At 47.7% G+C, this 16,064-nt stretch overlaps 3 protein-coding genes across 4 annotated transcripts; all 3 read left to right on the top strand.

Moving 5' to 3' along the window:
- The first annotated feature begins 8,696 nt into the window (after nt 1-8,696).
- Nucleotides 8,697-10,346, top strand: SULT1E1 (sulfotransferase family 1E member 1). Its single transcript, XM_420616.8, has 7 exons — nt 8,697-8,908; nt 9,011-9,136; nt 9,217-9,314; nt 9,412-9,538; nt 9,635-9,729; nt 9,833-10,013; nt 10,109-10,346. The coding sequence occupies exons 1-7, from the start codon at nt 8,764-8,766 to the stop codon at nt 10,219-10,221; spliced, it is 885 nt and encodes a 294-aa protein (XP_420616.4). The 5' UTR covers nt 8,697-8,763; the 3' UTR covers nt 10,222-10,346.
- A 794-nt stretch (nt 10,347-11,140) lies between these two features.
- SULT1B1 (sulfotransferase family cytosolic 1B member 1) lies at nt 11,141-13,439 on the top strand. Its single transcript, NM_204545.2, has 8 exons — nt 11,141-11,222; nt 11,831-11,979; nt 12,103-12,231; nt 12,350-12,447; nt 12,560-12,686; nt 12,769-12,863; nt 12,935-13,115; nt 13,188-13,439. Exons 2-8 carry the CDS (start codon nt 11,832-11,834, stop codon nt 13,298-13,300), a joined length of 891 nt encoding a protein of 296 aa, NP_989876.1. The 5' UTR covers nt 11,141-11,222; nt 11,831; the 3' UTR covers nt 13,301-13,439.
- A 147-nt stretch (nt 13,440-13,586) lies between these two features.
- On the top strand, nt 13,587-15,696 carry SULT1B (sulfotransferase family, cytosolic, 1B). Of its 2 annotated transcripts, none has more exons than NM_001312678.2 (8): nt 13,587-13,714; nt 14,124-14,272; nt 14,477-14,605; nt 14,691-14,788; nt 14,900-15,026; nt 15,104-15,198; nt 15,270-15,450; nt 15,524-15,696. In NM_001312678.2, exons 2-8 carry the CDS (start codon nt 14,125-14,127, stop codon nt 15,634-15,636), a joined length of 891 nt encoding a protein of 296 aa, NP_001299607.2. In that variant the 5' UTR covers nt 13,587-13,714; nt 14,124; the 3' UTR covers nt 15,637-15,696. The 2 variants fall into 2 exon arrangements, with proteins under 2 accessions (NP_001299607.2, XP_040554906.1); XM_040698972.2 differs by having other exon boundaries at nt 14,007-14,272.
- Nucleotides 15,697-16,064: the final 368 nt, after the last annotated feature.

Genomic DNA, 16,064 nt, shown 5'->3' with positions numbered 1-16,064 from the left:
AGCTTGCCTTTCACTGTCATCACTGCAAAAATGCACCATCCACTGCATCACTGTGCCCACATCCAGAAACATTCAGCAAGCATCAGTGAAGATCAGTGCGTGCCGTTTTTCCCACATGGAGCAATCTGAGGACACACCTTTGCTTCATACACACTTCCACATCAGAAACCATTTTGTCAGACTGCCTCTCTGCCGCTATGTGTTGTGCGGCAACAAAATGTAATGGGATGCTGGCAGGGAAGGCTCAACCTCTACTGCCGTAATACAAACATCTGCCTCTGATATCATGGGCCAATATCATAAAATAGAAAGCACAGCTTCCTGAGCAGCCCTGTTTGCAAGACAGAATTTTGAAGGAGTGTTTGACAAAGCAAGTCTGTGGCTGTAGTGATTTTATCTTTTGTATGCAGATTTATCTATTGATGGAGGGTGTTTCTTAAAGGGGAATATGTAACATTGATTTTTTTCCCTTTTCCCAGTACTTGAGCTCCTGCCTATCAAACATTCTTAAGTTTCATTTTCTTCTGGAAAACAGCAAAAATGCTCAATTTACACATATATTAATATAAATATACTTAACATTTTTTCTGCTCAGATTTGATGTTATATTTGATATGGCACTGATTATAGGGAAATTTGGAGGTCAGAGAATTAGTGCTGTGTCTCCCTCTTCACTAGTAATTATACACAGCTCAGTGACTATTCCTGTGAATATTTATCAAAAGAAAAGCTCTGGTCATCTTCAATTTACCTATTGCCTATTTTTGACAGAACAACTCACCTGGAAGCTCTTCACAGGTAGACTAGCAAAATTAAGAAGGTTGTGGTGGTTCCTTATACACAAAGAGACCACAACAAAGTATTTTTCACCTTGCACTCTTCTCCAAACAACTGCAACTTTTTCTTGACTCGCATCCAAAATATTCTTTTTGAACTCTCTCAGTAACAGACCCTCCTCTGCACAGTTTTGTATTATGTGCTCAGTTTTGCATGTTTTCTTTGACATTCAGCAATCAGCAGGCCTGGCATGTGATCAAATACGTTTTAGAGCTAAGTATCCCCTAACATATGGAATGGCTGCTGACATCATCAGGTCAACTGCAGGATAGATTTTCCTGCAGACTTTGGCATGGCATATAAAACAGACTGTTAATTGCTGCTGTGCCGATAAGTTATATCCATTTTTCCCCTCAGTAAGTTTTCAGAAGGCTAAGGAAACTTCACAGTCTGAAATGGATGGATCTAACAAATGTATTACTGGAAAAAGTTACATTACTGAAGATTTGAACTCACTGTTTATCTCTGGCCAGCTGGTAGTGCATTAAAACTAGTCGCAGTACAGAGTCTTGACCCTCAACCCTCCACACCTGTCCATGCTTGCACAGGTTTATTATTTATTTATTAAATCTACTGTTCACATTTCCTCTTAAGACTATCTTGTTCCAGTTCATTTTTAAAACACTGAAGAAGCAGGAAGTATGATGGCTTCTAATTAAGAATAACTTGCTTTTTAGAGTTATTTAATGTCTTATTACTATCTGTACGCAAAGTCAACAGCTCTCTGTGGTCAGCTTAGGAATGTCCAGAAAGATATCCAACCCAAACAGAGAGCACCCAGAAATTTGTAAGCTCCTTTATTTATAAAGAAATTAGGTTTATTTATATAATTTAAATTCAGGCCTGATCAGCCTTTCTGTATGCATAAAGAACAAGATCTGATATCCCAGCAGAGCCACAAGAGCTTACATACATTTCTTGAAAATAAATACATGACCTCTACATTTCCCTACTAATACATTCATGGTAAGATCTTCTGTTTACCTATACAATAACCATACTTTGCAGTGCTCCTGCCTCGACAGTTGTATCAAAAAAAAAACCAGCCTGACAAAATGAGAACTAAGGACATTGTCTTATAAGGGACACTACTAGAAAAGATTTTTTAAAAGTATTAGGAATTGTGTTTATAGTTTGGACATATGTCTAGGCACCCATATCGGATACTGTAAGCATCAAGGAGGGATAGGAATAGTTTAACTTAGTACAGGGTACTACTACACATCAGGGCAATGGGATTATTATTCTTTGTTTTAAGTTGCACCCACTGCCCTGAACTATAGGAAGCTGAATTTCTCCACTCCAAGCAAACACAGCACACACAAGCAAACACATGCTCTCTTGAATCAGATTGAAAGATGAAGAGAAGACATAACAAATGGGAATAGCATGTGGTAGAGGGTGGCAAAGGAGGAGTCATACAAATAGCACAGCAATATGCTTTATTATTATAAATGATTCCAAATGACAAAGTTTGTGAAATAGTCCCTTTTGTTCACAAACTGGATATTAAAATCATGGAATCTTTTGAGTTGGAAGGGACCCTTGAGGCCATCTAGTCCAAAACCCCTACAAGGAACATGGACACCTACAGCTACATCCTGTTGCTCAGAGCCCCATTCAGCCTGACCTTGGATGTCTCCAAGGACAGGGCTTCCACCACCACTCTGGGCAACACATTCCAGTGGCCCACCACTCTTGGGGTGGGGAAAAAAGTTTCTTCCTCATATCCAGCCTAAATCTTCTCACTTTCACTTCAAAAACATTCTCCCTTGTCTGACAACAGGCCCTGCTAAAGACTCTGTCCCCAACCCACACTGCTTCCTGCACCATTAAAAAAAATATATATATATCTCAAATAGGAGTGGGATAGAGGAAATTCTTTCCAACTGAGAGTTGCATTAGGACATGAAATTTTCAAGCAAAGCCAAGATTTTTATTCCTCTAGTCACTTTAAAAGAAATTTGGTAAAATACGGAGTAACAGGCAGAGGAGAAGAACACAGAACAAAGTATTTAATAGGACATGTTAATAGGCTGAATATTCCAAGAGTCATCCGGATGTGCAAGAAAGGGGCGCTCTAATAAAAAACAGGGTAAGAAATAGGAAAAGCAAATGCTGAGTTAAAAAGCAACAGTGGGCAATGAACATGTGCCAGTACAAAAAGGGAAGAGAGGGAGAAGAGCTGTTAAAAACATGGCAGGAAAAGTGAGGAAAAAATATAGGATCAATAGCAAGCCCAGAAGAATGCTCAAAAGGGGAAAAAAAGATGGTTTACTTTTTTTTTGTATGAAGAAACATTCAAAGACTGAGGAAGAGGGAATTATCAAGAATAGAAAGCCATGAAGTTATGAGTTATGGCCTGGAATTTCCTCTGAAGTTCTGCGACTTGAGTTTCACTGTCAATAAATTATCTTCACAGACCCACCCACTATTCTGATAGAAAAATGGCCCCTCAGTTTGTGCTGTACTGTTTATTCTATATTTAATGCTCCCCATAGGTGATAGAACACTTGAGATTGCCAACTGTCAACACATTTGACTGATATTTAGTATTAATGAGTCAATAAATATCCCCCTTTTGTTGTGTATAAAGGGGCAAGATGTTCTTTCCTCTTTGATTTTTTTTTGCTCATTGAAAATACACAGCCTTTCAAAGCATTCCCTGTCAAACAGAGATAATGGAGATTTCATTGGCCACGGACTTGCACATGCTGATTTATCTCCTAAACAAAAGTGTCAGCATGTTTACTCAAGAGGAATCTGGCCAGCTGGAAGGCTTTATTGAATACTTAAATATAAAATTAAACCATTTGTAATTATTGCATTTACTGTAAAAAACTGCAGAAGGTAGTGACTGAATGGGTAATTTAAAACAAAAGCACCAGCAGAGAAATATAACTAAAAGTTAGCCCTGGGAAATCCTGTTCCAAATCTCTGCAGTGCATAGTTGGAAAAGGGCTTGTGTTTTTTTCCAATACAAAGCAATTATGGGCATTTCCAAATAATAAAAATCCATAAAGCATTCAGGCATTCTGGTCATATTGATAAGTTACAGGATCCCATTGCCTGTTTAGAGCTCTCCACATTTGACAGAACACTAGGAAGACAAATGCTTACATAATCAAACACCGTATTTGTTTTCATGTGTGCCTGCTATTTTTAGTATAGCATCATGAAAACAAACACAGGAACCTGCTGAAATTGAGAACTTTATTTGCCCCTTAGAGAATCAGACTCAGCGCATGTAGTCTGAGTGCAATCAGTACAGGACATACCGCAAAATAAAATATGGCTAAATCAATGCCTAAATCAAGTCTCATTCGCAGACTCATACTAAAGGATAATCCATATGACTGGCTACTTCAAATTTTAAACATTTTCTTCCAGTTGAAGTTGACCAAGAAGTGCTAAGATGTTCCTACATTATTTTGTTACTAATGCAATGAAAATTTCATATTCTCTTCAAATGAATACTCAGTGAAGCCAACATTAACATTTAATATTGAAATGCTCTAAGATGCTAACACTGACATCTACATACAGAAGAAAGTGTTTGCCAAAGCTTTCTCTGGTTAGAAAGACTCTCAAAACTCATCAGCAAGAATGAGCAACGTTAAGTCAAGACACCTGAAGGCGTTCTACAGAACACTGACCTCACAGAAACTTGAGGAAAACATCCATTTCATAATGATAATTTTGCATAAACGTTTCAATATTAGAAACACTCTAGGAGACTGTAAGAGAGCTACTACTCTACCATCAAGGCAAATAGTTCAATTGAAGAAAAATTAGACAAACTAAAAGCTTATATCTGGCTCAATTAATAAAAAAAACTTCAAGTAATATGGAATAGTACAATAAAGCTCTCATTTTATATTTGGTCTTGTTTGAATCACATTACACATTTAATGGAAGCCTGTTCAGATTTTTCAACTGCAACTAAAAATGGTCATTAAGTATGTGTAAAGCACATGTAAGATAGCTCAGAAATCAGTTTATTTATAGACAACCACTAGAAATCATCATTCAGTACGGCTGCATCTGATAAGGTTTTTCTGGCACCAGTACAAAGGTTACTAGTATTCAACATTATTAATCAACAATTAGAAAAGAAATATGAAGCTACAGTTCTGTTTGGCAAGCTTGGATCGTTAAAAACGTATTTTACCTCTGCCAAATTCAGAATTACATCCAGAAGTAGAAAACGCAGATATTATTTATAGATTGGACAATGCATCCTTCAGAGTAATGAAGGAAAAAGAGTGAGAAAGGAGGAAACACTCACTCGCCTTCCACTGTCAGGTTATGGCTAACAGATTGAATATTATCTTTAGATCTATGAATGGGAAAGGACTGAACAGAAGTAAATGGATGTTATTACTTAGTGTACCATTAATGAGATCAATCCTGCAATACTACACCCAACTCTCATGCCAGTTTTTTCATTACACTTCCAGAGCTAGAAAAGGGACAGCAATAGGCACTAAAATGATACAAGAAAAGGAGATAACACAGTATAGAGTGAGATTTTAAGTAGGTTAATCTACTTTAAAAAAAGACTAAGAAGTTATACCTCCAGCAAAGATAAGAGATACAAGACAAATGCTGTTTAACTAAATTACAAGGCAAGGGCAATGGCTAAAGTCAAATGAAAACAAATTTAAACAGGAAATAGAGCACAGATATTTAACTCTGATTAACTGCCTAAACTGATTATCCAGGGAAACATTAGGTTTTTATCCCCAGATGTATTCACATGACTAAAACAAACATCATTACCAGGATAGCTCACTGCATCCACAGCCACCATTACATCCCTCAGGCTGTCCCAGGTTCTTCAGGGTCTCAACAGGCATAGAATCATATTAAAGCCAGAGCTCAGGATGCACCTGTTCCATCCCTAGAATATCTTCATGACTTTACCTTTGAGACACCTTCACTGAAAACTCCCAAAGCTTCTGGAATCCTTAACTGCCTAGACATATGGGAACTGCTGCCTCAAGGGCAGTGTTCAATCAGACTATTGTAGACAACTGCAATACTAAACATAACTGTTTAAAGCCAGCTTTAAAGTATCCATAAAAGATAAAGGTCACAATTAAAAAAATATAAAACCACTTACCCCCCTCTGAAGATCAAAGCTTGCCAAACACGCCACAGGACAGAAACTCTAAGTGAAAACCCTTCCCTTGTGTTGGTCCAGCCCTTAAATGTGGTTAGGCTCACACAGGTGAATTGCTCGCACCTGTGCTCCCAGAGCTGGCCCCACCCCTTCACCAGGTGCTCAATCACTGGTTCAGGCCATGATTTAATGGTCCCCATAAAATTATATACAGGTAAACATGTACAATTTGCTTTTGATGACCTGCCGCCCACGGATCTGAGACCTCAGCTCGGTACAATGCTAGATCCAAGGAGTGGTGACAAGTTTCTCTCTTGATCTATTTTTACTCTATTTCTTTAGTAGGTATTGCCTAAATTTGCCTTGAAGTACCTCTTTATGGAATAACACCTGTGCTGAAGTAACCCAACCAGGTGGGACAAGACACTGCTCTGTTCCTTTAGCTGTAGGAATCACATTAGAAACATGTCGTTCTTCCTCTCTTCAGCCTCTACACGTGCCAGTACATAACCCAACCACAGGAGAAGATGGCTCTACCTGCTCCTCCTTCAAAACAAAACTGTAACTGACCATCTGCCTTTCATCAGTTCTACTTCAGGAGTTTCATTTGTAATGGCTTCAGTAGAAAGTGCCTAATTATTTCTGAAGATCAGTCTTCATTGCCTATCTCTGATCAGAAAGATATCCATACCAGGAGAAACAGAACTTTCACAATTCCCTAGAAAATAATTAGGGGAGAGTTTGGGCATCTTAAAATAGCCATAAAATCCTCACTGCAGGGAGGAATCAAAATAAACGGCGTAGGAGTTTGTCATTATATCTCATTGCTGTCTTTTTAAATTTTGCTTTATTTTGCTGGCTAACAGTACCTCACATCTTAATTGCAATATTTTGATTCTAACGGTTAGAAGAAATATTTTATTACAGTCATATGATACCAACTGACCTGAACATACAGAATGTCTGGAATCAGTGAGATGCTATTCCTTAAATTACTTGCTACGTGAGATGCGGTTGGCTTTTCAGCTGTAAAGCTTGTGTGATTTGTTCTGCCTCAGTCAGCTCGAACCTCATTAATTCAAAAAACTTCAATACAACTATTAATACATCTTCATAATTTAGTGGCATAAAACAGCACACTTTGTATTTCCTTTAGAGGAGGTAATACAGACATTTTGATACATGCATGTGAGTGCCCAGGCAGTTATTTCATAGATACTTGATAGTACCCCTGCAACTTTCCAATTTAAGATAAGGTATGCGTATTATTTCAGATACCTGAAAAGAGAAGTGTGAAAACAAATTATCCTTAATGGAAGCACCATCACACGGATAAAATTCTCAAATTATCTGGAATTCAAAGCACACCGATGTCCAAAATACACCCTATATACTTACCACAATTTTAAAAATGCACATTATATTTATTTTCTACATATACTTTATGGTTTCAACAGCTACAGACCCATGTTAGAAAACACACTGGCACACTGGAATGTACTGAGTTTATTAATCACATAAGGGCAATACAATAGAAGTATTGTTGAATTTAACTTCTCGATTCTGAAACTGCTTGTTTTTGAGAACTCTGGTCAGAAATTAAAGGGATGGAAAATTAGGAAGGAAAGCTTCTTTTCTTTTATTCCATTGTACCTATAAACAGTTGACTAAATTTTCCCAAGTCATTCCTACAACGATCTGCAAGGCAAATTACTATATTCACTGAACACTTGAAACTCCAGTACACATTTCTGCATGCTGATTGATCATTCCCCTTTGATGAAAATACCAGGTAGAAGTCTTCTTTCTTTTTGCTCCTGAGGAGTTTTCTCACTGAGTTTAATGGAAAAGATATATTCTCTTTCTGTGCTCAAAAAGGAAAATCCTAATATTGATGCAAATGGAACACTGCTTTAATTCCACTAAGTTTGTAATTATATCTCACAAGAGGTGTTTTTATTGCCTTCTGGGACACAGTCTGGAGATTTACCTTCCAGAAGCCCAAATGGAGCCAGACCTCAGCAACGCGTTCAGGAAGACAAATATCTTTGACACCTCTAAGAGCCCATAGGACAAGCAAAAAGTTCAACGGGCTACTAGATGGGAGGTATGCGTTTTCACTTCTTGAAAAGAAAACAGACAGACCCTCAGTCCGTTGCTTAGCGAAGAAAGAACACATTAAGAGGAGGTCAACACACGCTCTCCTATCCGTAACTCACGTATTACATCACTGATTTCACGAGGGCGGGAACCGTCACAGGCCCCGGCATCCGCTACCACAGCGCCTCCTCGCGGGCGCGGCGCAGCGCACACGGTCGCCCATCGCTGCAGGGCGGCGCGAGGGGGGCGGTTCGCTCTCGGACGCCGTTACGCGGCGCAGTGCGGGTTCGGGTTCCGGCAGGCCGGACCAGCGAAGGGAGCGGGGGATGATGTGGCCCCCCCTGCGCCAAAACGCGATTCCTCCTTGGGGTTTGCTGGGCTCCGGTATTCCCTGCTCCTGCCGAGCAGCGTTTCACTATTCCTCTAGCACTCAAGAGAAACTGTCCCAACAGCAAGGCTGTGCCATGGGGCTGCTTGTAGGGGCCGGTGGAACATCTTGTCCTACTTGAGCACATCTCATCCCAAAGGGACCGACGCACCCGTAGCTCAGTGGAAAGCAGCCAAGTGGGGCCGGGCGAGGAAGCTGTAACCGCCCTGCAGGGCAACACGTGATGTGGGACGAACTTTGCCTTTCCTCGGGCACAGGCACAGGCACAGGCACAGGCACAGGCACGGACAGTGTGTGAGCACCCGCTGCCAGTATGGGGAATGATGAGGTGATCAGGCAGGACCTGGGCTGCCTTTACGACATCCCACTCTACAAATGCTTTGTGGCAGGCTGGCCACAGGTGGAGGCCTTCCAAGCCCGGCCTGATGACCTGCTCATCGCTACCTACCCCAAGTCAGGTAAGTGGCTCCAGGGGAGATGGGGAGGAGAAGGATGGGGCACAGCTGGGTAGTTCACAGCCCCTGCCGTGCTGCCCCTGAAATGCTACCCATGGGCTGCAGGCACAACATGGCTGAGCGAGATCCTGGATGCAATCTACCATGATGGTGATTTGGAGAAGTGTCGGCGGGATGCTATCTATAACCGGGTGCCCTTCCTGGAGATGAAAGCCCCTGGGATACTGAGCGGTGAGCATCTGAGGCCTGTGCAGGGAAGGAGCAGTGCTGGGGTGGGCGTGGGGTCAGGGCATAGAGCCTCCATCCTGCAGGTGTCGAACAGCTGGAGAAAATCCCATCCCCACGGCTGGTGAAGACTCACCTGCCAGTCCACCTCCTCCCGGCCTCCTTCCAGGAGAAGGACTGCAAGGTAATGCCATAAAGCAGCCTCCAGTCTCTCTCTCCATGGGGTAGAAGTGAGGGGACACCACTCCTGCACCCCCAGCCACAGCCTTGGCTCCCTTCAGGTAATCTATATGGCTCGCAACGCCAAGGACGTCGTAATCTCCTACTACTACTTCTACCAGATGGCCAAGATCCACCCTGATCCTGGCACACTGAGCGAGTTTCTGCAGGCATTCATGGATGGGAAAGGTAGGGGCTGAACTCCCAGACTCCCCTGATAAATGCCAGTGGGGAGGGCATCCTTTGCTGTGCCATTTTTCAGCTAACCCTACCCACATCCTGCAGTGGCCTATGGGTCCTGGTACAAGCATGTGAAGGGCTGGTGGGAGAAGAGGCACGAGAAGCGGCTTCTCTACCTCTTCTATGAGGATATGAAGAAGGTGAGGATAGTCTGGAGGGAGGGTCTGGAGCCCACCCCTGCTGCCCCAAGCCGTTTTTGAGGGAGTGCCAGCAGCAAGCATCCCCACTCCTGCTGCTCCTCAGGACCCACGGCGAGAGATTCAGAAGATCCTGCAGTTCCTGGGCAAGGAGGTGGCAGAAGAGACAGTGGCAAGGATCCTCCACCACACCTCCTTCCAGGAGATGAAGAAGAACCCTGCCACCAACTATGAGACAATGCCCACTGAACTGATGGACCACAGCCTCTCCCCATTCATGAGGAAAGGTGGGTTTTGGCTTGCGGTGCCTGGTGAGGGGAATCAGCGGATGCAGATATTTGGAGGGGCAGGTTTTGCCTCACGTGCTTTTCTACCCCCTCAGGCATCTCCGGCGACTGGGCGAATCACTTCACTGTGGCCCAGAATGAGCGCTTTGACCAGCACTACCAGCAGCAGATGGCAGGCTCGGATCTCTGCTTCCAGATGGAGGCATGAGGGGTGCACATCCTGGAGGCTCTGCCCCCAGTGAGGAGCAGGCGCTGGATTCCTGCAGCAGCAGTACCAGACGGAGGCACACTACCATTCATTTTTATTCCTGTAATAAATTGCAATAGACAGAGTGTTGCCGAGAGGTTTAACAACTGCTCTCTGAGTGGAAAAACCCCAAAGCAGCCAGGAGGTGCCCTCTGCCCCACAGTGCCTCTTTGCCTAAGCGTGCTTATGCCTCTGAATTGATGCAGATTGCTTTGTAGATCAGGCAGTGGCAGGGCAGAAATATCCATTGCCGTTGCACCAGCCCCAGGTTTGCAGGGCAAAGGCAAGAGGAAACACCTTATGCTCAGACTCTAGCACCCATTCACTGGCATAGTGACATGGGATCATCCCTGCTCACCCACAGGTGCAATGCTTCTGCTCAGGCATCACTGGGGTAACGTGGTGTCCATCTCACTGGCATCAACTATTTGCTCTGGAGCCCCAAATCTCCCATCTATGCCATTCCCAGCTTTGGTTCTATGAGTTTCCAAAATAGTGAATTCCGGTGCTGAGGAACATCTCCAGGCGTCTCCAGCTTCTGGCTTTGCCAAAAAGACATGCAACCTCCCCTCCAGCACAGCACGTCTCCCTTAAATTCTTTTCCCAGCAGTGCTCTGGCTGCTGCAGGCACTGCTCTTTTGCAATAGTGTAAACTTCAGACCCGCCTTCTGGGCACGAGCCTAAGCCCCGTGTCTCAGCAGTGAGCCCCATGCAAGTGACACCCTCCCCGAGCTCCATTTAGGATTGGGTGGGTGCTGAGCTCGGCACTGCTCATCACAGGCGCTGGGCTCACCCCTCAAACCGCTGCCAGCTCCAGACCCCGAGTGCCTTTTCCCTCCCCCAGTGACGTCCCCATTCCTAAGCACCTCCCCACTCCTCCATCTTCTGTGTGGGGAAAGGAAAATAAAGCCCCTGTTTCTGCTGGCAGAGCGCTCCCTGCTCCTCGCATCACACAGCAGCAGGTAATGATCAGCCCCCAACCAGCCTCTGAAACGCTAAGCCTGAAGACCAGAGGGGCTCAGGATGGGGGAATCTGGTTTCCCTGCCAGCTGCAGGGTGTTGGCAAGCCGCTTGCTGGTCGATCCCTGCAAGGCCAGCTTTGCGAGGGGGTGCAGGCCCCAGGAAATGGGTTTGGGAATCTCCACGATAGCGCAAGGGAACTATAGACGGGTGCAGGTCTTTGGTTTGCCAGATGCATCGGTGTGTCATGCCACCCCCACCAACACCAGGAAAAGGACAAGTTGTCCTTCAGGACCTGCTCTTTGTCCAAGGGGCAGCACTCACTTTTCTCAGAACTCTTCTCCTGCTGCCCCAAAAGCTGGAGCCAGGCAAGACACAGGCTTTTTCCCCTCTTGGCACCCTCTTTTTCCCCACCCTAGGCCCCAAAATTCAGGGAATCCCAATATACCTCTCAGAAGGCAGGGGCCACTTCTCAGGACACCAGCACACAAGACAGGTTTTCCTCCCATGGCCAGGATGGGTGCGCTCAGCAGGAATTTCAGGGCCTGAACAGGAATGAGGTGACCCCATGATGACCCCACTGCTATCCTGTGTCCCCTGTCCCCATCAGGATGGGCACAGTGGATGCCTATTTGCGCCAGCCCTGGAGCACTGTGCATGCCATCCCCATGGTTAGTGCCTTTGCTCAGAACTGGGAGAGAGTGGATAACTTCCAGAGCCGTCCTGATGACATCGTGGTGGCCACCTTCCCCAAGTCAGGTGAGAAGCCTCGGCGCAGGAGAGGTGCTATGCATTGGAAGAGTGAAGGTGCACCATTTGGGGTGCCTGTGATGGGTTCAGGTGGGAACAGCACCAGCCAGACCCTTGTCCCTTCCATCCCAGGCACCACCTGGATCAGTGAGATCGTGGACATGATCCTTCAAGGTGGTGACCCCAAGAAGTGCAAGCGGGATGCCATCGTCAACCGGGTACCCATGTTGGAGTTTGCTGCCCCCGGGCAGATGCCAGCAGGTAGTGGGCTTTGGGCAGAGGTTAACGCCAGGTTGGAGGGGCCACGTTGGCCAAAAAGAGTGGGGGAAGGTTGTGGTTTTCAGGTGTACCCTGCTAGTAGTGGGAGTGCTTTTTGTAGGCACAGAGCAGCTGGAGAACATGCCATCCCCTCGTATCATCAAGACTCATATCCCAGCTGACATCTTACCCAAATCCTTCTGGGACAAAAGCTGCAAGGTAATGGAGTTGGAGAGGGTATAACAGGAGGGACCCTGCAGACTAAGGGGGTGACCAGCCCTACTAGCGCCTTGCAAATCCCCATGTGCCACCAACACCAGCCCCTCTGCAGATGATCTATGTGGGCCGCAATGCCAAGGATGTGGCTGTCTCCTACTACCACTTTGACCTGATGAACAAGCTGCACCCTCACCCAGGGACATGGGACCAGTACCTGGAGGCTTTCATGGCTGGCAAAGGTGGGGTGGGACCCCTGGGAGCACATGGAGATGCTGAGAGTGCTGCCATGTGATGACGTCCATGGCCACTCTCCCTGCACAGTGGCCTATGGCTCTTGGTTTGACCACGTGCGGGGCTACTGGGAGCGCCGGCAGGAGCACCCCATCCTCTACCTCTTCTATGAGGACATGAAGGAGGTGAGGGGCCGGGGCTGACGGTGGGGCTGAGGCCTGGTAGTACTGGGGCTGAGCACCAGCCCTTGCCTCAGGATCTCCGCCGGGAGGTTGCCAAGGTGGCCCAGTTCCTGGGGCGGGAGCTGACGGAAGTGGCACTGGACGCCATTGCCCACCACACATCCTTTGAGGCCATGCGGGACAATCCCAGCACCAACTACAGCGTTGTGCCCTCCCAGCTCATGGACCACGGGATCTCCCCCTTCATGCGCAAAGGTAAGCAGCCTCAGTGGGTTCCCAGACTCCCTGGCCCCTCTGGCCCCACTCAGTCCCTTCTCACCCCCCCAGGCATCACCGGTGACTGGAAGAACCACTTCACTGTGGCCCAGAGTGCACACTTTGACCAGTACTATGCTCAGAAGATGGCGGGCACTGACCTGCGCTTCCGCACACACATCTGAGGTGCCTTCTCCTGTCCTCATTCCACAGCCCCGTATCGCCCACCCATGCCCACGGGACCACCTGAGCAACACCATGGGCTCCTTCCCCTTTCTTGGTGCTGCCGGAGAGAAATAAAGTGTCCTTGCTGAGCCCACTCTGCGTGCTGGCTGCTGCATCACTGTGCTTGTCTGACGCAATCACGATCACTCCCCAGACTGGGGCCACCGAGTTCAGTATGATCTCTGAACCTCCCCGGTGCTTGCTCCTCCCTCCTGGCATGTAGACTACTGACAAACATCTCCACCCACACACACTCTGTCTTCCTCCTACTCCAGACCTTCCACTACTGCTGCCTTCCCTGTACCACCTTCCCGGTGTCACCGTCCTGTTGCTCTCCCGCTCTCACCGTCCTTGTGCAGAGCACACGCTGCCAGGTGAGGTCTCCTGCCTACACTCACCCCCCTGGACTGTGGGTGCCTCATGAGACCAAGTGGGCAGGGCTACTCAAAGACCTGCGGGACTCAGCCCCTGGTATGATAAGGCATGGGATTTGGGCTCTGCAGGGGTGCACATAGCACCCAAAACCTCCATGGATCGGGCTGCTGCAGGATGTTTCCAGTCCTTTTCTCCATACTTCCCTCCCCAAAGGCTGAGATGGGAGGAGAGGGGTGGTGCTAGGGGATTGTTCTACCCAGGACAGCCTTGGGGCTCCACTTCCTGTTCTAGAGGCTGCAACTCCCCAGCTGCGCATGCGGACTGGTACCCAGAGGCCAGGAGGACAAGGGGGTCCTAGGCTGCTCCCCCAAGCAGCTGCCTCCCATGAGTCCTCCCTGCCCCCATCAGGATGGCCACGGTGGACAGATACCTGCGTCAGCCCTGGAGCGTGGTGCACGGCATCCCCATGGTCTGCGCCTTTGCCCCGAACTGGGAGCGGGTGGACAATTTCCAGAGCCGCCCTGAAGATATTGTGGTGGCCACCTTCCCCAAGTCTGGTGAGCAGCCCAAACCCCACCAGGTGTGGTGGTCCTGGGGGCAAACATGTGGCATGGCCAGGACCTGCTATCTTGGGAAGGCGCAAGTGGGATTTCCTTTCATCCCACAGTACTCATTTGGAGTCTGGGGACTTTGGTGGTGCTGAGAGTCTCTTCCCTGATGGGGAATGGGAGAGACCTTCCCTGATGGGCCAATTTCCCCAGGCACCACTTGGGTCAGTGAGATTGTGGACATGATCCTGCAAGGCGGTGACCCAGAGAAGTGCAAACGGGATGCCATCGTCAACCGGGTACCCATGTTGGAGTTTGTTGCCCCTGGGGAGATGCCAGCAGGTAGGGGGGGGGAAGGGCTCAGCTGGAGGCACCCCATCTGGGGCGGTGCCCAGAGGCACACAGGGAAATCCTTTGTGGTCCCCAGGAACAGAGGTGCTAGCTACCATGCCCTCACCCCGTGTGGTCAAGAGCCACCTGCCTGCACATATCCTGCCCAAATCCTTCTGGGACAATGGCTGCAAGGTAGCCCCCAACCTCGGTCTCCTCAGCACTGTATGTGGTGTTTGGAGCGCCGAGGGATGAGAGCATCCCCACTACTGGGGAACCAGGTGCTGTCCGCAGCCTCTTCCACAGATAATCTACGTGGGTCGCAATGCCAAGGACGTGGCTGTCTCCTTCTACTACTTTGACCTGATGAATAAGTTTGAACAACATCCAGGAACATGGGACCAGTACCTGGAGGCTTTCATGGCTGGCAAAGGTGGGGGTAACCCATGGGAGCACATGCGGACACTGAGGGTGCTGCCATGCATCCTCATGGCCACTCTCCCCGCACAGTGGCCTATGGCTCTTGGTTTGACCACGTGCGGGGCTACTGGGAGCGCCGGCAGGAGCACCCCATCCTCTACCTCTTCTATGAGGACATGAAGGAGGTGAGGGGCCGGGGCTGACGGTGGGGCTGAGGCCTGGTAGTACTGGGGCTGAGCACCAGCCCTTGCCTCAGGATCTCCGCCGGGAGGTTGCCAAGGTGGCCCAGTTCCTGGGGCGGGAGCTGACGGAAGTGGCACTGGACACCATTGCCCACCACACATCCTTTGAGGCCATGCGGGACAATCCCAGCACCAATTACAGCAGTGTGCCCTCCCACCTCATGGACCACGGGATCTCCCCCTTCATGCGCAAAGGTAAGCAGCCTCAGTGGGTTCCCAGACTCCCTGGCCCCTCTGGCCCCACTCAGTCCCTTCTCACCCCCCCCAGGCATCACCGGTGACTGGAAGAACCACTTCACTGTGGCCCAGAGTGCACACTTTGACCAGTACTATGCTCAGAAGATGGCGGGCACTGACCTGCGCTTCCGCACAGAAATCTGAGTCTCACACACCTTCAGATTTCTGCTTTTGCAAAAATAAAAGAGTTTTACTTCTGCCTTCCCACTGTCTCCCCAGCATCATTTCACACTCATTTGACAGCAGTTGCATCACTGTGTTGCGCATCACCCACTAGACGCACATTTAGCTGTGCACACACAGCTTTTTGGGGGGAGGTATAAATAGGTCAGAGATGTGTTTCCAACACATGGAAAACAAACATGTTTTCTGTCCCCTGTGCACATCTCTGCTGCCACCCTGCACACAGTGGTCCTGTGTCCACCGTCTCCATCCTCATATCTTCATCAGCAGGTGCCCCCTGCTGCATCAGAAAAGCCCCCACTGAGGTCACACTTTGACAGGGAGTGGGATGGGGATGGGCAGGGCAACTACTCTCCTTCCCCAGCAGCTGGGCCATGGGAAAGAGTGAG

Source organism: Gallus gallus, chromosome 4 (assembly GCF_016699485.2).
Source record: "Gallus gallus isolate bGalGal1 chromosome 4, bGalGal1.mat.broiler.GRCg7b, whole genome shotgun sequence".
Taxonomy (NCBI): Eukaryota; Metazoa; Chordata; class Aves; order Galliformes; family Phasianidae; genus Gallus; species Gallus gallus.
Note: the sequence above shows the minus strand (reverse complement) of the source record. Positions and strands in the feature narration are given on the sequence as shown.